The 25,642-nt window shown below is 41.3% G+C and overlaps 2 protein-coding genes across 9 annotated transcripts in view; one reads left to right on the plus strand and one right to left on the minus strand.

The window, feature by feature from the left end:
• Positions 1-3,655: 3,655 nt before the first annotated feature.
• TRIM59 (tripartite motif containing 59) lies at positions 3,656-25,386 on the plus strand. Of its 8 annotated transcripts, XR_005862099.2 has the most exons (5): positions 3,656-3,716; positions 7,788-9,215; positions 11,007-11,072; positions 12,154-12,269; positions 14,126-25,386. XR_005862099.2 is itself a non-coding variant. In XM_040705584.2 (3 exons), exon 3 carries the CDS (start codon positions 7,791-7,793, stop codon positions 9,015-9,017), a length of 1,227 nt encoding a protein of 408 aa, XP_040561518.1. In that variant the 5' UTR covers positions 3,656-6,271; positions 7,063-7,175; positions 7,788-7,790; the 3' UTR covers positions 9,018-10,950. The 8 variants fall into 8 exon arrangements, 5 of the variants coding, with proteins under 5 accessions (XP_040561518.1, XP_046754403.1, NP_001383126.1 ...); XR_005862098.2 differs by lacking the exon at positions 14,126-25,386 and having other exon boundaries at positions 12,147-12,641; XR_005862097.2 differs by lacking the exon at positions 14,126-25,386 and having other exon boundaries at positions 11,007-13,623.
• Positions 12,959-25,642, minus strand: part of SMC4 (structural maintenance of chromosomes 4) — a 33,374-nt gene continuing 20,690 nt past the window's right edge. Inside the window, 15 exon segments of the mRNA NM_204518.3 lie at positions 12,959-13,317; positions 14,640-14,823; positions 15,422-15,654; positions 16,274-16,456; positions 17,558-17,731; positions 18,210-18,354; positions 19,264-19,453; positions 19,795-19,921; positions 20,066-20,218; positions 21,719-21,798; positions 21,893-22,118; positions 22,430-22,591; positions 23,532-23,717; positions 24,176-24,409; positions 25,231-25,395. Of these exon segments, the coding sequence (NP_989849.3) occupies positions 13,120-13,317; positions 14,640-14,823; positions 15,422-15,654; positions 16,274-16,456; positions 17,558-17,731; positions 18,210-18,354; positions 19,264-19,453; positions 19,795-19,921; positions 20,066-20,218; positions 21,719-21,798; positions 21,893-22,118; positions 22,430-22,591; positions 23,532-23,717; positions 24,176-24,409; positions 25,231-25,395 (2,640 nt within the window). The 3' untranslated portion in view covers positions 12,959-13,119.

A 25,642-nucleotide genomic window follows, 5' to 3' on the forward strand; every position in this document is an offset into this window, starting at 1 on the left:
AACGTGCAGAGGTGGGGTTGTACATTAGCCTGCTTTTTCAATATTTTGAAGTACAAAAAGAGCTGTTGAGCTGTATTTAATGTAGTAGAGGTTTAATAAATAAATGAAAGGTCAAAAGTTAATTTCTAGCGTAAGCTATTCTAGGTAGGATTTTAATTCCAGGGAGCAGCATTGTAAGACAGATAGCTGTCTGCGGTTTTAGGGCTGGAGTTAGCTGGCTTAACCAGAAGGAATAGCTCTGTGAAGTGAAGAATATTAGGCTTCATCTGAACAAACAGCTTAAAAGAAGTTGATCCTATTTCTTTCTCTCCCGTTCCTGGATGCGGAATTGCTCCTGACTGTGTGAAGCCTTCCAGCCTAGGGGAGACACCTGTTGGATGCATGAAGGTTGAATGGGGAAATACCTTTCATGTTTCCTTCGTGCAGCTGTATCATCTGATGGATCACAAGCAGCCTTGGTAAGTTGTCTGTTTCTGCTGTTTTGGTCATGGAATGAGTTGGTCTTGCTATTTAAATTAGAATTAAATTGCTGCTAACATAACTTAGTCCTGAGTAAGAGAAGCTGATCTCTGCAGTGAGGAATCCTCTTTTACACAATCTCAAAACCCTCATGGAGTAAAAAAAGCTGTGGATGTGCAAGGAAGAAAGAGGAGTGGCATTTTCTTACTGAAAGTGAAGAAATCTGCATGTATTTGTTAACAACTCCTATCGTATAGTTTATTGCTTAAATTGCTGAATTACTTCTGCTGTTTTATAATTAAGAATGTCTTCATGTTAATACTTGTAGACTTTGCCACTTTTAACTATAAATGTTTCCTCAGCTCTGCATGTCACCAAATTACTGGCAGGAATGCTGGTCACAAGGCTGGAAGCAATTACAGAAGTCATGCATCTGGATCAAATAGACTTTATGAAAGGGAACTTAATAGCAGAAAATGTGTTGAGTTTACAAACTCTTGGTAATAGCAAGTTTTAGCCACTGCCAGAGTAAAACTCAGAAGGCACATGGTTTATTGCAAGAGTTAATGTTGCTTTAGTACCTACAGAAGAGTGACTGGAAACTTAATTTCCATAAAGAAATTCCATTATTACTTGTAAATCCCTTGAAATGGAGTTGCTGTGTTTATTCTGCTGCTTTGGTGTGCTCCAAAGCTAGGAAGAACTCCACCTACAACCATTTTAATAGCTCGAAGGAAGTATTTTTGATAGACTTTAAGTGTCTATAAAATAACATTGAAATGACAGATGTGGGAAGCTCTGAGTGCAGTCTATCTGTAACCATGTTACAGAAGTTGTGCAATTTGATGGAAAAGCATGTGCTTGTAGTCAGATTTAGTGCTGGCAGCACTAGATAGCAGGAGAAAGCACGTGTGTCGTTCTTGGAATGGGGTTTTTTCAAATTAAATGTTGCAGCATCTTGAGAATTTTTAGCTCTCTTGAGTACTTACAAATAAACTGGCTATAAACCACTATATGTTGTTATTCAGATTATTGGCTATTGTGTAAATTATTGTCAAAAGCTCCCTTGTTCGTGCTGCTTCTTTTGTAACTTGTTCCCCGAGCCTTTTGAGGGAGTAGTAGAAGGAATTAGTATACATATATTATGTAGTCTGTACCCTGGAAACAAACTGACTTCCAGGTTGAGTATCCATGCCATTGGGACTCTTTCAGTGCTGTGGATTAATTAGGAGATCCTTGGTGCAGTTGCAGAGGATTTAGAATAGGTTTCTGAGTAAAGTAGCAATACATTTCCATCCATCACCACAAAAGCAGGAGAAGTTTATCTCAAGAAACACGACGTTCACAGCTTGGTTGTATCGTGAACCCGAAGAAGGGTTTCCTCATCTGAAGCACTGCGTTTTCTCCCAGCTGTCTCACTTGTTCTTACTGGCATCTCTCATTGGCTGTTCTGCTGTTTCTTTGCATTTTGCCACATGGTAACTTCTAAACATGCGTAAGCACAGAAATGCAGATGTTTTATTGTGCTCCAGATGACTCTTTTTGTACCAAGACACATTTGATACCTGTGTTGCTGTGCCTCTGTTATGTCTGTGGACTTGTGGAGATACCCACTTTGCACTACCTATATACCCACTCTGCACTACCTATTCATCTTCAAAACTGTGTTACTACTGTCTTGTTTCTGCCATCTGAATCGGATGGACTGTGATTCACCAGCCTGTTACTGCAGCAGGCCCTGCATGCACAGCCTGAAGGGAACTGTCTCAAGCTATTCTTTCATAATGGCTCTGGCATTAGCACACTGCAGGCTGTCAGCTGTGCAGATAGAACAGTGACCCACTGTCTTGCTCATAACAGTTTGTCAGCTGCGGGGTTCTGATAAAAGGTACTGCTTGTTCCCAAAATATTAATTTGTGAAGATTTGCCTCTGTGGTGCTAGCAACAAAACATCCATATGGCTGAAACTTCTCCTACAAATCAGACTTTTTCTACAAATTCAGGCACTGGAATGGGCTGCCCAGGGAGGTGGTGGAGTCACCGACCCTGCAGGTGTTGAAGGAACGTTTGGGCGTTGTGTTGAGGGACGTGGCTTAGTGAGAACTATTGGTGGTGGGTGGATGGTTGGACTGGGTGGTCCTGTGGGTCTTTTCCAACCTTGGTGATTCTATGATTCTAAGATGACTGAAGGGCAGAATGACTTTTGGATTTAAAGATTTCTGTGTCTTGCTCAAATAGTAAATAAAGTCTTCCAGATGGCATCTCTGCAATAAAAAGTGGATTACTGTCTCTGTGATCTGTCAGTGAACGAACACATTCTGTATCCGACTTCATCTCTGACTTACTATGAAATGTGCTGCCAAAATCTGCTCTCTGAGAAACCGTTCTGTGGGTTGCTCTCCAGGTGGGTTCTTGGTGAGCCCACGTGGCTGCTTGAGCACCATGGAGATGGATGAGGCCGCCTGTGTGACGGGTGCCTGAGTTCTGCAGCTGCTGTGTGACTTGGAGGTGGAGGCAGGGATGAATATGAGGTACTCTGACCCGCATCCTCTGTGAGGTACTGCTGGGAGTGGTTTGGGCATGTGAACAAACCAAAGGAACGCTGTGAGCAGCTCTTCTGCTTTTGGACACGTGGAATAGTTGAATGCAATATGTAATGGAGCAGCAAAGCTTGGGAAACAAACGTGACCTGTTTGGACAATAAGAGAAAAAAGTATTTGCAAAACAAATATATAAAACACCCTCATCCATACTGTAACAATACCAGTATGCAAAACTTCCCTGGAAGTAAAAGCAAAGTAAAAAGTTGGTGCTGCTTTGATCTTTATTATCTGTTTTGGCTCCACGAACCCAAGATAAGAGCCGTATCTCACATTCTGTCACCGTTATGGTTGTATTTTAGAATTCACGTTTTAATTTCCTTTCACTTTCGTCTCACTTTGCAGCTCTTCTGGGAAGGATGTCTGTTGGAAGACCGCTTTTAGGACGTCCAAGTCCCGTTGAGGCGTGGCGCAGCCGCGCGGTATGAGAGACGGTAGTTTGCCTCAAGGGGCGAATTGCGATTTACATTACTACGGAAAGGGAGGGGGGGCGTTCGGGGGGGTCTGTGCGCTGTTAACGGCCGCCGCCCGGCTCCGCCCCGCCCCGCGTGCCGACCGTTTACTTTCGAACGGCGCGGCCGTTGGCGCTGTGGCGCATGCGCGGCTCGGCGCGCTGAGGAGAGCGGCGGGGCCGTGAGGGGCGGCCGGCGCGGTGAGGTGAGAGAGAGGGCAGGCAGCGGGGGCTGCGTGAGGTGATTACCGGGGTGCGAGAGACGTGGGGTCCCCACCGCCTGCGGCTCTCGGCCCGGGGCGGAGCGAAGCTGGGCCTCCTACGGAGCCCGCACCGAACCCGCGGTGTCGCGGCCGGCCGGGCCGCGGCGTTCTGTCGCTGGTGGGACTCCGGAGCGGGCAGCGCTCGGCTGTGTGCTCGGGCGGCGCTGAGGCGCGGGGCGGCCGGCATTCCCCGCACAGCCCCGCCGTGTGCCCGCAGCGAGCGCGGCTGGAGGACGCAGGCGCCGTTCCGCTCGTTGGCCCTCAGCTCCCCCTCCGTGCGTCTGGTTACCTTGGTGCTTTTTATGTATTTCTTGACGCTGAAAACGTGCCCGGTTAGAAACTACTTCGCACGGCGGTGTTTGGGGCTATGGGTTATGGCCCGCGGGAGGGGACCTCCGCCTCCAGGCCGGGGCTGCGGCGGGGCGCTGCTGGGCGCTCCTCCCGGCCGCTCGGAGGGGTACCGAGGTGGGGTGATGGCGCAGAACGGCAACCGAGGGCTGCTGCGACGGGGTGTGGGATGTCTGTGGCACGGAGTGCTGTCCCGTCTTCGCTGGGATGGAAAGTTCGAAGTTGTGGCTGCTGGGTTGGGCTGCTGTTACCTTCGTTGGAACCGAGAGCTGTGCGGGAGGCACCGCTTATCCCGATGAATCAACGCTGGGGCTGCAGCTCAGCCTGTTCTATTTTCTGAGCAGTCGTTCTGCCACGCTTTACCACGACAGCGACCTTTAAGTGGAAAATACTGTCGATGTGCCACTTAATCTCTTATTTTTTTCCATAACACAAACTTGGGCTTCTACACTAGTGATACAGGGGAGTATCGTGGACCTCTGTAACATCAGGAGGCAGCATTTCTGGTGCTATTTTAGCTTGAGTGCAGCACCGGGGGTCTGACTGAAGCTGGCGTAAGTTCACAGCTGCTACCTGGTGCCAAATTCACCTTGTAAGAGTTTATCAGCTTATTACAGCTGACTTCTGTTGTAGAGTGGTTACTTATTTACCTATGCAGCCATATTCTAGATATAATACTTACCGGACCAGTGCTTGTATAACTAATGAGACGAGCAGTGGCTGACTCGCTAGGTCAGGAATGCGGCGTTGTCATCAAATACACTGCATTACTTCGTTCCGTTTAAATGAAAGCTTGCTTTTAGAAACAAATAAATTAGACCCTTGAAGTCTCTACGAAGAATGTCAAACTAATGAATTTTAAAACATAGCTGTGGCAGGTATGCTATATTACGTGCTTTTATCTCGTCTACGGCACTGCTAATTACAGGAGGGTAAGCTGACAGCTGCTCTGTGGGCCTGCTATTGCTACAAGCTTTCAGAAACCCAGCATGCTCCCGGCATGGTTACACTGGAATTTTAACATGTCTTCTAGCTTGTAATTTGCTTACACTGAGTGGCCCTCCTGTGATGAATGGTGTGTACGTGCATACATTTGCTACCAAAGCTCTGGACAGGAAAACGTTTCCCACCTTCCTCCTGCCTTTTATTTTTTCCCTGGGAAACAATTTTTCTTGTTCCTTGCTGGACCTTGCTAGGTCTGGATCTCCCTTTTTTGGCGTTTCCTGCCTCTGGCAGCCACCTTCTGCCTTCCTTCCACTGGTGCTCACATGCAGACTGCTTTCCCTGCTGCACCCTGGGGCATTTTGCTTTCCCAGTGCCTTCCTGGGCAGGGGGCTGTGCAGGAGCCCCACGCTGAGTGCTCGGCTGTCCTGCCTGTAACAGTGCCAGGGAAAAACAGTCTGTTTCTTCCTCTGCTTCTGTGAGAGCAAGCAAATAGTTTGCAGTTAAAAGCATCTTTGAAGATTATTTTTATCTTGCACTTTATGTAGATTTTATCCTTTATAAAGAACATTTCCCTCTTGGTGGTTCATTTACAGGGAACCACAGCCCTGGACTTAGGAAAAAATAGCTGTTGCAAACATAAGAAGTTAGTGGGTTTTGTAATTCTATTAGCTCCACGTGTATAGGAGAAAATAAGGAGGATGCTGCTACAGATTTTTTTTCTCCCAACCATGAATGAAAACTTTTAAAATTCAGCGAAGTGGAAGTGACATTCCCAAATCCGCCAATAACTTTATTAATGTACACGCTTAAATGTATTTCCCATAGTAATTAACTCTCAGAGAATAATGTATGTAGTCAGTCAAGGAGGTTTGTTGTTTGGCTTAGCTGTGTTATTGGCATGCTTTAGTTTTGGTGTCTGGAACATCACTTACAAATGTGAAATGTGCAAAGTGGGAGAACCTCGGAGCGCCTCAGTGGCTCTATGAAACAGCTGGAAAATAAAGGTGTGTGGCTCCCAGTAAGCAGAGAAATACCTTGTAGCCCATAGTATCAGTACACGGTGCAACAGTAAGTGCGTCTGGTGTTCAAATGCAAACGTCTTGCTGGATGACTGATCGTGTTTGATGCTGCTGCCTTCAGCTGGGGAATGCCTCTGGTGCAGTTAGTTAGAAGTGCTGGTGTCCTTCATCAGTCCTGTTCCAAAGGTAATTAAAAATGATGTCTCTTCCTTTTGGATGCCTTCATCTATCGTGGCCTGTTAGAATAGTGGAGTTAAAATAAGCTAGCCAATATTTTAGATTAATTAGCAAAAAAAAAAAAAAAAAAAATTACCTGTGGTAGGGCAGATAAAGCTAAATTATATTCAGAACATATTTTGATTAAAGTTATTAACTTTGACTTATTAAAAATAATCAGCACATAAATACCCCTTTCAATCGAACTTGATGCTTTGGGTAATGATGGCCTTTAACCATTAGATCTCTGTGTATTCAGTTTGCTTTTACGGGGCAGAAGCGGTGTGGTCAGTGAGCACTTTCACTTTTGAGTGTGCCAAAGTATCGGGGCGAGAAGAGCCACGCTTTGTTCTGCTCAGCCCGAGCAGGTTCTGTGCTGGAGCTGATGTAACTGACGTATTGTGATTGCTGCTGAAGTATCTTCCTGCATTAGAAAGAATAGGGGGCACTTCTGAGTGAAACCTCCTGCTTAGGGCGCTGCTAGCAAGCTGTGTCCGTGGCTGAGCCCTGCAGCACTCGGCAGCGCTGTGTGCTGTGGTGTGAGCCCGGCTGCACGCCTTGCTCTCAGCTTTGGGGCTACAGCTGTGCTGGGCAGCATTTGTTAGCAGTGCTCAGACAGCTTGTTCTCACAGTGTAACGGTCTGTCTGTGTGTTGGACGAGAGGTGATGTAAGGAACGGGAAAATGCACCAAGAAATAAAGTCAGTACTACTTTTACCTTGTTCTGTTTTGTTTGTTTGTTTGTTACTTTTTGTTTTGCAGAAATAGGTGTGCTTTAGCTGCTATGAAAACAGCCACTAAAGTGATTGTTGTTTGTGACCTTACAGTGTGATTTCACTAAGCTGGCAAAGAAAAGCAAGGCGATATTACAAAAGGTAGAAAAGTTAAGTTTTTATTTTCATGCTTAAAGAAACTCAGGAATAACACCACAAGAAATCAGTATTAGTGATACTGTGTTATGGGCCATTGAGATAGTTTGTGCCAGAAGCTAGGCACAACTGTAACTGGGTTCCACAAAGCAATACTTGAGCAGTTAGGAAAAATGAATTTCTGTAGTTATTGTTCTATTCTTATGGAGAAAATGTTTCTTGCAGTCAGAACATTTCCATTATTCTTAGGTTATTTGGAAATGAGTTCTTTTATTGCTTCTCTACCATTTCCTACTGTAAAGAATTATATGTGTGTCTATACACACACACACACACACACACACATACATATAAAAACCAAAATCTTACTATAGATATATATAATATATATATACTTCTGTCTTTTTAAGGCAGACGTTGGAAATATGTGAGCTGTATCTAATCACTGCTGTGCAGATCATAACTGTCTGATGTCTTTTTTTTTCCCCGTTAGCAATGAAAATGTCGGTGCAGCTTAGGTTACTGGTTATTAAATTTCTTGCTGAGGCCTTTAGGTGAATAAGACAACTTTAAAAGGTAGTGAAAAGAAAAATCAGATTTTTTCTTTTTCTTTTGCAGGACATGCATCAATTTGAGGAAGAACTGACATGCTCCATCTGCTATAGCCTGTTTGAAGACCCTCGTGTCCTCCCTTGTTCCCATACCTTTTGCAGGAGCTGTCTGGAAGGTGTTATTCAGCTGTCCAGCAACTTTTCCATTTGGAGACCCTTGAGAGTTCCTCTGAAGTGCCCGAACTGCAGGAGCATTGTTGAGATTCCTGCCTCTGGCACTGAGTCGCTGCCCATCAACTTTGCACTGAAGGCCATCATTGAGAAGTACCGTCAAGAGGATCACTCTGATGTGGCGACCTGCAGTGAGCACTACAGGCAGCCCCTGAACGTTTACTGCCTTCTGGATAAGAAGTTAGTGTGTGGCCATTGCCTTACAATAGGAAAACACAACGGTCATCCCATAGATGACCTTCACAGTGCCTACCTAAAAGAGAAAGAGTCTTCTGGGAAAATTCTTGAGCAGTTAACTGACAAACACTGGTCTGATGTATGCTTGCTTATTGAAAAGCTAAAAGAACAGAAGGCTCAGTGCGAAAGCATTGTTCAAGATGATAAAAAAGTAGTTGTACAGTACTTTAAGAAACTTAGTGAGACACTGGAACATAAAAAACAAGTTCTGCTGGCTGCACTGGATGAAATCAACAGACAAATTTTGGAAGAATATGAACCTCATATTGAGAAGTTGAAAAAAATAAGGGAAGAACAGCTTGAATTAATGTCACTGAACACTTCTATTCAGAAAGAAGAGTCTCCACTTGTTTTTCTTGAGAAGGTGGACAATGTGCATCAACGTATAAAAGCTCTGAAGGAGAAGGAACTGCCGGATGTTAAACCTGTTGAGGTTTACCCAAGGGTTGGGCACCTGCTGAAGGATGTGTGGTCTAAAACTGAAATTGGTCAGATCAACAAGATCCTGACTCCGAAAATAAAACTGGTTCCAAAACGGAAACTACACAGCAAGAACAGTGAAAAGGAAAGAGGGAAACCTGAAGAACTTCTCCAGGCTGCAAATCCTCTATCGGTCACCTTTATTTTTACAGTAATAATAGCAATAGCTGTGCTTTCATTTCACAAACCAATATCATCGGTTGTCATTGAATCCATTCCCACTCATATTTCAGATTTCTTCGGCTTCCTCTATCAAGATTTCTGCACCTGTATGCAGAACACAGTGGATGTGGTGTGCCATAAATTGAATTCACTGGCAGAGTTTTTAGGGGGAATTGTTCCTTTTTGACTGTTTTGGTGATTAGATTTAATGTCAGAAGCACCACAATGTCTTTAAAGTTTCAACTTAAAAGCAGAGTTGTTAGAACTGCTTTTTCTTTCTTTTCCCATAGCCTTCATTTTTCAGTATAGCTTTCCTCTCAGTTAGCAGGCAAAGGAGAAGGTTTACAATGAAAAGGCTTTTTCATCTGCTCATGCAGTAAGGGAGGTAAGTAGGTGTTTAAACTGGAAGCCATCAGAAACAATGTGTGTGTAAGAAAGCTGCAATCAGTTTACAAACTGTGATCTGTGAGAGAGCAATCTCCAGTTTGTAATAACTTCTTGAACGTTCATCTACTTTTTTAAATAGTTACAGTAACATAAGTTGAAATATTTTTTTAATAAAAGCAGTACAACATTAAAGGCTTTTAAGAGCACCCGACCACTCACTGGCTGCTCCTAGACGAGTCAGTCACTCGGTCTGGTGTACATAGAGCTCTTCTTTTGTGTTGTATTGATCTCTTTTTAATTGGTATAGCTGTAGTCTTTAAGTCGTGTTAATGGACTTGGTTTCCATTTTGTGTGTTCTTGGTTGCTGGTGACACAATCCTGTTTACAGAACAGTATCTGTAGTACCTGTGGTAAAGCACTGCACACAGGTTTTAGTGCCAGCTGTGCACAAATGAGGTACTGATTCTAGCAGGGAATTCTCACTGCTTGTAATGACTTTCTGCTGAAAGATTTGGTGTGCAGTGAAAATAGATACGTACTGCAGTAAGTACCAAAACTCCCTTCAAAATCAGTGGCATAAGGATTTCAGATGTTATCAAGAGTCCTTAAACAACTTGAAAATGAGTGTAAATTTATTTCCAGCTTTTCAGCACAAATGATGGAGACCTTTAACTCAATAGAGAAGAAAAGCCATGGCATTTTATTCTGCACTCAAATAATTGATAACATGCTTCGCTTCCTATGATGAGGTACTAAACTGCACTCAGTAGAAAAACTCACAGTGAAAGCAGATTTTGACCTGCACTTATTTACAGATTGATTACAGGCCGGAGTAGTCGTTAACTATTGCAGTTAGAACAGCAGAACACAGATAAGTTTACAAAAATGAATATATGTTGAATTTTGATTCAATGCAAATAATAGTATATTCTAGCATAGCAGCATTCCTTGGGTGCTTTGGTATTTAAAGATACTCAAGTTGTTGAACTAGTGATGTAACAGTGAGGCCAGCCTTTCACAACTTGGTGTTTTAAAACCCTTGTGCAAACCCAGCCTGCCTGCTGCTACCAGCGGGAGCTGGTGGGGGGTCCTGCAGAACAGCAATTGCTGCCACTGACATCAGTGAGGGCTGAGAGCAAGGGTGATCCTCACATTTGAACCTGATGTATTCCTTAAGCCAAAATAAAATCCTAAGCTTGTTGGTATCTTCATGTTATGGTATTGATAAAACATTAAGTCTAACCAGGTGGCAACTGTGCAGCACCCTTCTGTGCAGCTTGCTGGTTCATGTTGCTCAAATTTGACTGAAATGTCAATGACAGTGCTTCAGAGGAGCAATGGTTTGTACTTTTAGCATGAACAATGGCAAATCCCATTGATACTGCTGGTTGGATTGTGAAATTGTGTGTGGGCATAGCCTAGGACTGGGGAAGTGCCCAATAAAACTGGAAGTGGGCTCTCTGTCTTTCTCTCAAGCCCTGCTGGATGGCTGCCACCTGGCACACTGTCTCACAACCTGGTGCTATGTCTGCTACCACACAAATTGCTTTTTTTGATCTGCTTTTTTTATTTTCATGACTTTTACAAATATTATGGAAAGTTTATAATGCAATTTTATTTTTCCAGATTATGTGAATTTATAAGATGTCTTTATCACTGATTGATAGAAACATTTAGTACCCGTACTTATCAGTGTAATATATATTTTAATAAATTTGCATATTCTTACATTAGAGCTGGCTAACACCTTGATTTCCTTACTGATCACTCTCCCTCTAATCCTGAACAGCTGGAAGCGCTTGGGGGCTGGACTGGGGCTATGAGACAGAGCAGCAGGGCTTGCTGGAGCTAGAACGTGGGTATTACACAGTGCTTCATTTGATTCCTTTTCTTCCTCTTGCCCTATTTTTTGTAGCATAGACCTGAATGAGTTTCTAAAACAGCATGTTTGGCCAGTGTGGATTTCATGTTATTTGCACTGTTCATTGCAGGTCCATCTGGGTGTCTGGCAGGGGGGTGGGTTAACTCTGCTGAGTGTGAGGTGCACGCTGAGCGGCTCTCCTGCTCCCTCTCCCCCGGAGGACTGGGGGACAAAATACTGCAGAGAAGGTCATGGGTCAGGATAGGGGCAGGGGGAGCACACAGCAGTTCTTGTGACCAAAACAACTTCACCTTGAGGAAGATTAATTTGTTATCGCTTAATAATAAGGTAGGATAGTGAGAACTAAATACTGTAACTGCCATAAATTTATCCTCAGGCTGTATCAAGGGTTTCTAGCTTTGTCATGAGATGGGCGAAACCAAATCTGCACTGCACTTGTGGCTGACATTAGGATGGGGCAGAGAAAGGCCCTGCATTTTCTATCTTTACTATTGGTTTTCACTGCTGCTGATCTGTTTTCTGAAAATGATCTGAAAGTAACTGGGATTCAATTCAAATAGTCTGCATATACACTTTTATTCTATGCATATTAATCACTGTAGAGAGAAGCTTTCACTGTAATGTTAAACATTGGATTTTTTCCTCAGTTTATAACCTCAGTTTAGTACACCCCCACCAGTTTTGCAGAGCAGCTGTGTTGCTGACCATCCCTGTGCTGCCAGATAAGTGCAGGCATGGTACAGAGCACAGCCTTTTGGGCACCACTCAGCCTCTTCGGTTATGGGGAGGCTTCAGGGTCAGTGTGCGCTATTTAACAGGATGTGCAACACCCCCATTCAGGACTATGACAACAGAAAGTATAATAAGCTAATTCAGGCTTGAAGTAAGGGTGCTTAATAGGACAACAGTGAGAGGGAAATATAAACAAGGACGAATAGCAGAGAAAAGAATTAACTATTATTCCAGAACTGTGTGCAGTAAGCTTTTCTACTCGTAGCCGTCTGACAAGAGTAAGCACATCAATGATTGGTTATTTTTTTCTTTAAGGAAATAGGTGGATAACTGCTGCTGACAAAGCTAACAGGAGTGAGGTGAAGCAGCATTTAAGACACAACTGTTTTCTGTCAAAGTGAGATACTGGCATACAGCAGTGAGGAATCTCATCCCAAGGTAGGAGACACTCGTAGCTCAGGAACTGGTTATCGGTGACCACCTGCCAGGTACTGACCTGGCTTCTGGAGTACAGCTCCAGTTCCTAAAAATACAAAAAAGACAACATTCAAAGCAAAACATGCACACAGAAGTGCTGATGTCACGATGATGGAAATGGAAAACTTTAACAGGGAGGCAAGCAACAGGAATAGGGTACAGATTTAAATAACCTTACCTCTGCAGTGAAAACAAGGTAGCTCTCTGTGGAATGACAGTAAGAGCAAGCACGTGAGAGCCACTGCGGGACTGATAACATGTAAGTGTACAACACGGCCACGGAAAGAAGTGTTGTCCTTCCTGTGTAATTACAGGAAAGGAGAGAAGGAAATAACAGCCAAACCAGTTCACTACAAAATGGTTCCCAGCATCTGACTCCTAGATCACATAGCTTTATGACAGCAGCTAGAAATCGAAGTCTGTTCCATTTTACAGCCTTACTAATGCAAATTATTTTATATATTGGCTTCACTTACCAGAATTCACACATTAAAATGCTTTGGTATTTAAATAAGGATGCTCTTTCTTTGTTGGCATTTGGAAGCAATTTGCTTGCTTTAGTACACAGAGGGGAAAAAAGGTCCTGAATTCACATAATAATTGAAATAATAGCTGTTGTTTTTTCAATCAGTTCATACAATTAAGACCCATTTAGACTGATAAAGAGTGCAATTTATTTAGATTTGTTTTTATTGACAGTCTAAAGAGACTCAAATCTAAAGAGAAAAATCTCAAAATACAAAAGTACATTTAAAAAAATATAGTAAGCAGCAGCAAGAACATTAATTTACATTGGAAGGTTGGGGTTTTTTCATGCATTCTGGTTTTGAGCTATACTGTGCTCAGCAATGCCAAGTTCAGTCAGTCCCTTCACTGCAATAACTTTGGGGTTTGTTGCCACACTCTTCGTGGTGTTGTGAGTCTTGTATATCCCGATCAGTCTGTCTGCAATCTCAAACATGTTGTTCCGCAGGGAGATGATGATGAACTGCGCGTTTTTTGTTTGCTCCTGAAACAGAGGGTGTTTGTGTGAGCTCACGGGATTTCAGAAAGCTGCGTTCTTGCATGGTCTCTACATCCAGGTTTAAGAACTGCTGACACATCACTGTAAATATTCAGTGCATAATGTAATCCAACAGCTCTGCAGGTGCTGATCTCTCATAACTTGTCTGGTTTTGGCTAAGTCCTGCCTTAGCTTTCAGCACAAAGCATTTCAATTGACTTAAGCATCAGCTTTCCCCCCCTTTCTTTTCCTTTTACATGACCTGTTCAAGTGAATTGAATTAAATAAAAGCATACATAAATTTCTGCAGAATTTCAGTGTGCCACAGTTTTAATGTGAATTCCACTAGGTTTACTGAAGGCTTTCTGACTTACCTGAATTGTTCCAACGAGGGCTCCTTTAGGAATGAAAAGGAAAACAAACCTATCTCCACACAGTGAGAACTTTGTTAAAGGGGACAAGCCCTGAAGAAGAGCAGTTCTGTGATCCCGAGGCACAATGACAGTAGATAACAAAACATCTACATTGGGTGATGCTTTCAAAATGAAATCACCTTCTTTCCCTTAATAACTCAGGAGCAACAGTGTAAGGTCACGTGTGAAAATACAAGTACTGCGGAAGCAAAGTTTAGAGTGCTTCTCTAGCTTGAAGTAGTTAATCTTTGGCACTTCCAGCCTGTTCCCAAAATGGGTGGATATACTTAGAATAATTCTGAAAATTTTAAGTGTAAAGTAGCAGCAGGAACTGCAACAATGTAAATGCTTGCTTGGCTTAAATATGGTGATGCTAGAATTATTAGTGCTTTTTCTTTCAGGCTTTCAAAAAAGACAGACCAAATAAACCTGCCTATTGAAGCTTGAGAGAATGGAAGGCAAGTAAAAACCCCGGGACGTTGGCTGCACCTCAGAATGAAGTCATGAGCCTGGATATGTGAACGCCCTACCAAGAGCATCTCAGCTGACTAGGGCTGATTAGTTTAACTGAAAGTATATTTTAAAGAGCAAGGAGTTGCAGCAAGGCTGTGCTGAACTACAGCACTGTTGGCAAACTCTTTGCTCTTTAGACAGCTTTCAAAATGTGCAGTGAGGATGTAGGGAATAATTATAGATCCTCTATTAGCAATCCAACTTCAAGAAAGCAGCAGTTTAGAACAAAATATGCAGAATGCTACATTCTGAGCACCGTTCTGCAAGTCTGCTTAGCACACAGTTATTTGAAAACACTGCATCTTACAAAGACACTGAATCTGGCTGTAATTTTGTTACCACTTTCCCATTTTCTGGCTGAGAAGGAAAAAAAGTCCCTCCGCAATAGTTACCAGTACTTACATATATGTAAAATGCTACAATGGATACATTTTTGAAGTCAAGTGCTGCATCAATCTCATCCATAAAATACAGTGGTGTTGGCTTGTAATGATGAAGTGCAAAAACTAAAGCCAGTGAACTAAGAGTCTTCTCTCCTCCTGATAAGTTAAATATCTTCTTCCAGCTTTTCTTTGGAGGCCGAACACTGAAATAAAATCAGAGTTTGTAAATTACTTCTGTTCATGAATAAAAGGAATATGCCGTGGTGAAAAGCAAGTCACAAGGCAGCAGGGAATTCATGGAGCAGCTCCCTGGGTACACACACAGCTATGTGGTCAGCTGATGTTTGCCTGAACTGGAGCTATTGTAACACTCATCTGTTCTCTGTGGGAACTGCAACACTTAAGAACTACTATTTAATTACATTTCAAAAGTGTTATTCTATTCTTAAAGTAATGAACATACTTTTAGGCCATTTATGACAGAACAATGTCTGCTTACCACTAGGATTTGACATGATTTCTTGGGCAAGTGAAATGGTTTGGAAAACAAGAAACCTGAGAAATTACTTTGAAATGAAAGCTAACTGCTGTTTGTTAGTTATGTTTCTTGAAGTGAAACGAACCTCTTCATTACTCAGTGCTAAAAAGTTGTGGCTTCAGTGAGTATCTTGCCAGTGTTTGCCAAGAGGTGAGACTACCGTGGTTAGCTGATGTCACCAACAATTTACTGTAAAAATGGATTTTAAAAAGGCAATACAGTGATTAAGAATTGCAGCAACAATACCACATATTTTCACATACCTGAACATGATTCCCTCAGAGAAGGGATCCAAACTGTCTACAAGTTCTAATTCAGCATCTCCTCCCAAAGTAAGCATCTGGTAGTTCTCCTTCAGTTTATTTGTTATTACATTAAATCCCGCCATAAATTCATTGAGCCTCTGCTTCCTGAGATCTTCAAAAGCTTGTCTAAATCTGTCTCTCTCGTTGGTAATGTCATCCAATTCAGCCACACGTTTTAAGTATAGCTCTTCCTGTAAAAAACAATGAGACACCACAAAACCAAAGTGCAGTTAAAGAAGCTGCCTCTACTTTAGATTTTATGCCACTCTTCTTTCTACCATTTCAAAACTTATTTTTCCCAGAATGACCAACAGCCCTGAAACAAAAAAGAATTGAGAACAAACCCTCCCTCCTTTCACTGTTCACTTCTGACGTGGACTCCCTCAGTCATTTAATTAACTTGAAACTGTAATTAAACAATGTCTATTTTAGTAGCTCTGTGCTTCAGGTAATCTTACAGCTCTGCCCATAAGAGCTGTGGGTATTTGGTGCAGAGTATCTCTCAAACACTCTGGAGAGAAGCAGCTCCCATCTGCATTTAATCAACCTGTCTCAACAGCTACAAATGGTTCTGCTTGATACCATCTAATAGCACAGATAGTCATTGTCTGTCTTTACATGTCAGCAGTCTGCGTGTAAAGGTTTTTCCTTCTTCCCCTGGGATGAGGCAATGCTAGGCAAGAAAACCTGAATAAATCCTTAAAAAGCTACATGTGTTTTGGACAAGACAAAGCCATACTGTTGTGCTGACACGCAGTGCAATATCAAAGCAATGAATTCTACTGCTACATGGCAGTAGCAAAGCTTTACCTTCCTCCTATATTCTGCAATAGCACCAAGGTTGGGTTTCATTTCATGGCACTGTGCTTCCAAGAGAGCTATTTGATTAGTGATAATGTCCGGATCCTTGATAGCCTCAAGCTCTTCTTGACTGAGCACTGGGAGTTCTTCGGGTGGCTTATCTTCTATGGGATGCAATGATAATTTTGATATCTAAAAACCAAAACCAGTTACTAGAAATCTAAAGATGACATTCGTTATCACATGAACATGTTTCCAAAATAAACATCTTTGGTATTAGTAGATACTGAGCCTTCCAAGCATTCAAAACTTCTTCACTTAATTCTCTTTAAAATTGAGATGCATGCACAACAACAAACGCTATATCCTGTGGTTTTGCTCCTGAAAATTTATTCTTAGGAATGGGATATTTCTGTACATGGAGCAGTAGCAGGTAATGTGGGTATCATCTCTACTTTCTGTATCCTTAAAGTTTGTTTTAGAACTTCAATAACTGTATTTAATACCTTGTATCTGCAAGGTTGAAAAGCTTCTGAATACCTTTTCTGAGCAGCTGCCCCAGTTGTTCTCAAAGGAGCAAGGATGTAAAGGGCACTGCGTGATCATCTGCTGGTCTACATCTTATCTGGCCTTTTTTCCTGAACGTCTCCCCGCGCACACACCACGTTTTTGCACTTTGCACAGATCATGAAAAACAAAGCAAAGCCAACCCCCGCCATTGCCTCTTACTGACTCTGTGCACTCAGAAAGTCTATGAGCCAAAGAAGTCAGCTTTCGGTGCACAACTGCTTCCAGAAGGATTAAACACCACTCCCAGAAGCTGATAAAAACACTTTTGATGTAATTTGCTTTGTTTTAAAGAACAGCTTAGTGGATACAGCACTGCATGTTTTCCATTTCCTACTCCTCTTTGCTTCTTTCACCATTGTAAGAAGGGTTTTGTGTTTTTTTCCCCCCAGTATCTACTGAGAACACCCAGGCACAGAAAGTCTCTTAGTTGGTATTTATTGCCCACTATTTTTTCCTCGTTGCTTTTCATTGCTCCTAAATAGCACCACGTCAGTTACAGTTACCCCACCATTCTTTCATAGATAAAGAACTTGGAAAGTCAGAAGCTAAATCATTTCATTCATGTCATCTTTTAGAGCAGGTTTTCATAGGATAAACAATAATGAGCTATAAATAATGAGCTGAATATCAATTTTTGCCTAAAATACGTTTTCTACTGTGTTAACCTATTAATCTTTTGGGGATATTGTAATTCAACGTCTATGAACTGAAAAGCTTGCTTACCTCCTTTTGCCAGTATTTAATCTTCGACTGATGTGTAGAAATATGACTATCAATCTGTTCAATTTTAAACTTGATATTAAGAGCTTCCTTTCGTAGTTCGTGTTCATCATCCTGAATAGCTCTCATCTCCTGCAGCAAATTGCGGTGCTCCTCCTGAACGGCCGGCAGCGCTTCCTGCAGGAGTGACACACAGAGTGCATTCCTCAGCTGCCTGGGAAATGTTACCCATTCCTCACGTTGTACGTCTGTTTTCACTACGTTATTCACACAGCTTACTCTCCACAGTCATAAGTATGGATGTAAATAAAACACACTCTAATAGTTAGGCTAACCTGGTCCACGAGTTCTGAAATACCGCCTGTGAAAATACGCTGCAGTTTACATTTGAAATCTAGAGCTGGATTAAGCAAGTCCTACACTAATGTTTGTAATGGTTTTTTATATCAGTCTCATGAAGTCTGAGGCCCAAATTGCAAGATAGCTCTTTAAATGGAGCTATCTGCTAATGAACTAATTTCTGTATTCTAGGCCTGCCTGGAAGGTCTAAGGATAAAGGTTAGCAGCACCAATTAAGACACAATGAATACTATGTGCAATTCATTTCAGACTGCATGCTCTATGAAGAAATGCACCAAATTAACATTACACTTACTTCAGCTTGCCTGCAGTCATTCAGAACTTCAGTAGCTTTGTCTTCTAGCGTAGTCAGCTCTTCTGTTAAGTCTTTAATTTCTTTCTCATTGTCTCCAATCTCCTTCTCAGTGCGAAGAACAGAATCTTCAGATTTTTTCAGGTTTCTGAATGGATACCAAGACATTCATGTACTTCACAAGTGCAAATACAACACCAGAGAATCCAGAAGCACAGCCTTACTTATAAAGATTGTTCCCTAAATATTGCTAACCAAAGAGGAAGTGCTTATGTGTGCACGAACCCTCACACCTCTGGGATATGCAGGTAAGACAAAGCTGTCTTCTGTAAACAGAAACATACAGTTCATTCTTTCACTGTTCTGACATCCATTCCAAGTGCTCACCATGTACTGTTAAGCTAAAATAAAAATATAGCCCATTCTCTTTCTGACATACTTCACAATGAAATTAGTCCCTTCAGATCTGAACTGCTCCACTGCATGCCAATAACTGTCATTTTTAATTTGTCTCCTGATATTTTATTTTAGTGATAGGCAAATATTAGCAGAAAAAAGCTCATTAAATGGGACTTTTAAATCACCTTTTGGAGACTGCAAAATGTTACTGCCTTTTAGCTCTTCAACGTGAGCAGCATTTAGTATGATGCACACAACTGAAAACTAAGGTTTTCAGATAGACTTTTAACTGTGGCACCCACTTAAGACACAAATGTGCTATAGATTCTGATGTCAACAGATACAGCTGTTTGAAGACTGACACAACTCTCCCTGATCAGGTGTCACTAAGCTTTCTAGGTCTCTGATTCTCTGCCTGTAAAGCACACTAATTAACAAAGACTTGTTAATTAATTAACAAAATCTTAATTAAGAGCCAGTTTCAGTTGGAGGTGTCTGTTAGAGAAAAAGGCTGTGATCTTCTCCCTTCAGTTTTCCTCCAGCCATAAGGAAGGGAGAGCACATCTCCAGCCTGACAGATCCCCCAAGTACAGATGTGTGCAGCACGACACAGCAACAGCCTAAGGTTTAAAATGACACACACTGATGTCTACTGTACCTGTGTGCAGTCTTGATTGCCACTTGGGCTTTAGTAATAGCTGAAGTACATTCATCTATTTCTTGGTTGATCTTATCAACTTTGTCTTGCTGTGTTTTAAGTTTACGATTATTGAAATCTATTATGAGGTTATGTAATCTTTTTACTTCACTTTCCATTTTACCAGCTTGCTCAGAAACACGCTCATAATCTGTTGATAAACAAAATAAGTGTTAATGACATTATGTGGTCTCTAGACATAGTTTTGTCTCTTTCAATCGTATGGCAGAAACATTGAAGATCTCTATAACCTCAGTTTTTAGTGTGATTGAAAAAGTAAAGCATCTGCATGCTGTTGATGCTGTATTGTTCAAAAGAGGAATACAGGACATCCAAAGTAGTCTGTATGCTCTTTCTTAAAACGCCATAAGAGCAAAATGGTGAGTACAGCACTGATAACGTGGAAGAGCAAAGCCTTAGCATCCACTCCTGCATTAGTAAGTGAACATGACTACAGTTTTTATCTATAATCCCTCTCTCCACAATAAGTACCTTTTTTATAACTATTGAGGACTTTCTCCAATTCCTTCTGTTTGTTTTTGTCTGGAGCAGCAGCAGTTACATTTGCTTCAAGTTCCTTAACTTGGCCTTTTAGACGAATTTCTTGTTCAGAAAAACTCTACAGAAAACAGAACTGTGTCAGAATCCCATTCTTTAAGACAGATCTCTGATACTGACAAAGATGACATTAATGAGGCTGAGGAACTGTTCTCCCACACGTGCATATAGAAACCAGATGTTGCCTCAAGGACAACTTGTTCACCTGGATACTCGCTGTGTACTTTTCCAAAGTATTTCTCATTTCCCGAACATTTTTCTGTAGTTTTGTTATGTCTTCTTCCAGTTGGAATTTTTCTTCTTCACACTGTACTGCTCTTTGGGAATCCCTCTGCAGTTCAGATTCCAGTCTGTTGACCTACACAGAAAGGAAACACAATCACTCACAGAGTGTCACCACTACAAAACACAGCAAGTACTCATTCACGTGCTGGACGGTCTATGATCTCTTAAAACACAAGAAGTGATGTAACAGCTTGAGACTTTTCTGCAGCTGGACAGAACATGGAGGCTGCTGAGAACATCAATGATAAGTGGTGTTAGGAAGACAGAGCAATCAAGTTATAGCTACTGATGTTTATTGAGTGCCACAATATGTCTCATGGACCAAATAGAAAACAGAGACAAGCATGTCTCTTGGAGAGAACTAACCACGGGTAAATCTGAAGCCTGAAGACAAGAAATAGCAGTGTTCTCTATTACTAGGATAGAAATATGAGCTGGCTTATGTATTTATTGATCCTTTTCAAGACTGGGACAATAACAGTTTGTCTGTGAGCTTAATTTATTACTTCAACACACACTCAACATTATATGAATAGACTTGACAAAAGTTGCCATGTCAAACCCTCTGGTGTTTGCAGAACAGTAACTTCTCTTGGTTAATATAATCCTATTTTCCAAGCTAGGCGAAGGTGAAAATACAGGAGAAAAATAGGTACCTTTTTTTACCTCCCAGTGATAAAACCAAATAGTGCCAAAACATGAGCAACGACAGCAAGAGTGGTAACACAATTATCTCCTACAGCAGAGAAACCTTCATGTTGAGTTGGAACTTAGAGTTCTCCAATATGAAAGTATTTTCACATAGAAATACTAACCACTGTTTCTGTGTCTTCAAGGGTAAGCAGGTATTCAACCCCTGTGCTGGCTTACAGCTCTCATAACTAAAGAACAAGAAGTTCATTCCCTGTTGGAAGGGGACTGACCTCAGGAGCCACTGTCTACTTGATAGTTGCATGGGGGAGATTGCCTTCTTGCAGAGGTGTTAATACTGTGGTTTGATCTTAGGTTGATCAGCAGATACTATGTGAAAAGGACACAGTCTACAGTTCTGTTTGCACTGAATGGAATTACAGAGTAAAACCAAAATAAATTCAGATGGCAAGGAAGTATTTGGATTCTTCTAAATATTGTTGACAAAAAATTTGAAGGAAGATGTTGCCAGACCCTGAGAAATCTTACAGTGACACAAAACAGTGGACAAAATCTTTCTTTTCCTGCTGTGAGTTTGCACGTACTGCTCTGCAGCACAATGGTTCCTTATAGTCAATCTCTTCCATACTGTCATACCTCCCTTCAGTCAGTTTCCAAGCTACCAAAGGTAGCACAAAGGGACCAAAAACTAAATGGTAGGCACGTGATGGTTGGGGTGTGAACAACTGCACTTAGGGGCAATAGAACTTATGCTAGCCTCATAAGCATTCAGCTTTTTTCAGCTTTCAGTCACTATCAGAATATCTTACATCTTGTTAACTATTCGTACATATTTAAAAGGACATCATAAAAGTGTGTATGAACTGTCAAAACATGACGAACTTTAAAGAAATTCCACTTTTAATTAGGATTATGCACTCACCTCCTCTGGTGAAACATCAGTTACAACTGAGGAGCCCATTCTGCCCTTCATTACTTTACCCCCACCACCAGTCATTGTTCCTAAAGCAGTGAAAGAGGAAGAGAAGTCAGCACGCTTTGTTTTGCTTAGATAGCATCTATGAAGTGCTGAACATTTAAGTTGACACTTAAATACCTGACTGCTCAATGATTTCTCCTTTCAGCGTTACAACCCTCCACCTCTTATCTCTTTGGAATGCTATTCTGGTAGCATCTTCCAAGTCCTTAACCACCAGGGTGTCACGTAATGCAAAGTAAAAAGCTGGGGAGAAGCTCTTATCTTCTACCTTCACCAGGTCAATCAGCCGAGGTGCATTTTCAGGGGTTGGGATTTTTTGAAGATTTTTCTTCCATACGGCCATCTGCATAAAAACAAGGAAATGAATGCGAGGTTCCTTTGGATAGAATAATGAACTGATGCCATAATTTAAGATATGCTAAGGCTTTAGAGCAAATGTAAATGTTCTCTAGTTAAATGTAACTTCCCAGAATGGTGAAACTTCCTTTCTTAGCTGAATCAAAATTAAACATTCTGCATTTTAGCTTTACCTGTATTAATACTTATTCAGTGTACTATATTAACGTAACACATATTTGTATGTACACAAACATCACTGTGCATCTTAGGGTAAATCAGCAACGTAATTTGTTTTGCCACAGCACCAGCACTTACTTTGTCCAGGGCTATAAATGTGGCAGCTCCGATTTCCGTTTTCTTTAAGAATTCCACACATTGCTGCGCGATATCGATTGTATCAACAACGATGTAGTCCAGGGCAGCACAAGATGATGAAATAGCAACATCATACTTCTCATCGATGGCTCCCAAGTCTCCCTAAGAATTGAAGGGGGAACGGAGAGGGCGGGGCAGAAATACTCTCATTACCTGGGCATCAATATTTTGCCTTGGTGTTTAGAGATATGACAGAAACTTCACATAGAATGAAATGAGAAGAAAAGAAACTATAAAACTTTTTTTTTTTTTTTGCCAAATAACTTAAACCTTAGTGAAATTTATGAATTAATATCACACCTGACTTCTCCTGCTGTTTATGTATTTCTCCTGTACTCGGTTCCATAGCAGAATATGAATTCATACAGAGTTTCAAAAGCAGTAATTCTGACAAAGCAATGTGGTAGCTCTGGATTTCTTTTCTGCAGATAAATGGTAAATTCTATATGCCAGTGTTTTAGTATTCTGTATATTCTGTGTATGGTTCTCCCATTGGTCTGCTGGGTAGAACCTCTCAAGTCAGATACCTCTGCAAGCATTCCTGTATGCAACTGAGAAATGGTATGGGGTTATTGGTCTCCTTTGAAAATTTGTACTTATCTGCAGGTTAACAAACCAGCATGCACAGCCAGCCGAGTTATCCAAGAACATCTTAACCTCAGTCCTTCCTTTGGCAAGTGGTAACACAGCATAAAACAAAGCAAACGCCAGCAGTGGCAGACAGCTGTGTGCTGCCATTTGAACTGTATCCTTTAAATCTGCCTATAGCTCAGTTTGTCTAATATATATGCATTGAATGTTCTGAAGCAGAATCTTCTTCCAGGAGCGAGGCAAAGAAACAACAGCAGAATGTAACGTTATCACTTCTACATGTATATTGATATATGCATTGTTTGATCCCAGAAAGAAAAAAGGAACAAAGAGCTCTACTTTAGCAGCATTTTCAGACCTTCACCTATTCTACCTTTCACCTATTCACATAAAAACCACTCTACCCCCATGAAGTTGAAGACAAAATCTGTAAGAGCCTTTTAACAGTTACCAGTCTTCCATGTATTCCAGAAATACTCCCCGACCTCTTCTGCTCAAGCAGAGCCTCGAGCACTTTTCCTCGACTGCGGTGCTGTGCTAAAGAACTTTTGGCTTCTTCTACTTTTTGACGGAGATTTCGAACAAGATCCTGAGCATTCAATTCCTCTTTTTTCAGCTTCTCAAGCTTGTTCTCTTTCTAATGGGTACAAGAAAGATGTTAGCCACAAGAAACCTTCTGTACTCTACAACATGGATTCATGATTGTGTAAGCAATGAAAGCAGCCACTGAAAAACTGAGGTAGCAAAACATTCACCAGAACAATGACTGTTATCTGTACACTTGGAAGCAGATACAACAGCTTACGCATGTGTGAATCAGGCTTACACCAAGGTATCAGGGTTTTTTTTATCAGGGAATGAGAGGGGAGCATGAAGTGCAATTCAAATGGCTCAGGAACATAGCTATTCATTTATTTTACCGTGTCTAATTATTAAATTTGAACTGATTTCCTTGTAGAGATGCATGGGATTTAATTTCCTGTGCTTAATGTTAATATTTTCTTAAACCAAAATAAGTTTGAAATCAGATACTTAACTTCAGTGGTTAATTAAGTATCTGAATGTTCAATTCCATGTATGAAAGCTAGGTCTCACCTCCTTTAATTCTTGTTCAGCTGTAGGTAACTTTATATCTATATCTTTAATAGCAGCCTTCCTTTGCTTAAGAGTTTCAGAAGTAGTCATCAGAGCCTCCTTTGCCTCATCTAGCTGAGACACAGCAGTGTTATAGCGGGTGAGGTAGATATCGAGTTCTGCCTGTGCTACATCCATCTTTGAACGCGCGTCATTCACCGTCTTACAAAACTCCATGAGCTCTTTCTCTTTGCCCTGCAAAAATGGATGTTACCAATCAAAACACACCTGTGGGATTTACTGTGTCAGTCATGCTGTGTGGAAGGTAACAAGGAAATGAGCACCTTCTTTTACTAGCAGGAACCAGATATGAAAACCGTTCCATAGAAGAACAAGTATATCTATCTGAATTTGTTAACATATTCTTTATGGAAGTATTTTTTTCCATAGCTGTAAGGAACACTGTGGAATTACCTTAAAGCATTTCCATAAAAGCACTGTATCCCCTTAACTTGAAGTTGTAGAGAACACTCCCAGTTAAATTTGTACTAAATTACAGATGAAATGGAGAATGTGTTCAGTACAGGAAACAGACCTCGACATTTATAGAATAAATGTTCAGTCTCCAGATTGTTAATGATTGGGCAGCTAATATCAACAACAGTAAGTGTTGCAGTAGTTGTGTATGCATTGAAAGACAGACCACAGCTGTGTGAAAGGCTCAGAACACAGCATTTCAGAATTGGATTATAATTATTATTTTCAAGTAAATGTTGGCTTGAGCGTTTTGATGGGAGGTAATTCAAGTGTGTTCTAGTACTGGAAGTGTAGATTTATTTAATGTATGTGTATGAATGATATGCTTAGTAACTTATCACTACGAAAAGCAAACAACCTCATGAGAATGATTTAGCTCACTGTAAGTTCTCAAAATGAATTTCCCAGTTAGCCTCCATCAAACCAACACATGGAACACTATCATACAAATCACATCTTCCAGCTATCTTGTGATCCTTCCGTTTCTCACTCCAAAAGCTGCCCCTCGGTTAAAACAGAAAGCATACAGGTCAACAAACCTCTTTTTCTTTCTGAATTTCTCGTGTTTCTTCTTGAAGACTACTCATAACCTGCTTGAGTTTTTCTTCTTCTTTGTCTTTTGCCTTTTCAAGAAGCTCTTTCTTAGATGTTGCATCGCTGATGTTTTTTTCACTACTGGAGGGTACGTTTTTCAGTTCTTCCACCTAAAGGACAAAATTAACTCTCTCTTCAACCGAAACAAAACAGTTTGGCTGCATCTTTAAATGCCGCCTTTCAAGTTTAAAGTGATTAGCAAACAAAAACCCGGCTGACAAACGACAAAGTATCAGAGTGAAAACAAAATAAAACATTTTTAAGCCTTCTGTGCTGCACAAAGTAGAATTGGTGTCCTTTCTTACTCTTGCCCAGCTGCACAAAGATGTTCTTATCTAGAGCAACCAAGTGCATTTC

Source organism: Gallus gallus, chromosome 9 (genome assembly GCF_016699485.2).
Source record: "Gallus gallus isolate bGalGal1 chromosome 9, bGalGal1.mat.broiler.GRCg7b, whole genome shotgun sequence".
Classification (NCBI taxonomy): domain Eukaryota; kingdom Metazoa; phylum Chordata; class Aves; order Galliformes; family Phasianidae; genus Gallus; species Gallus gallus.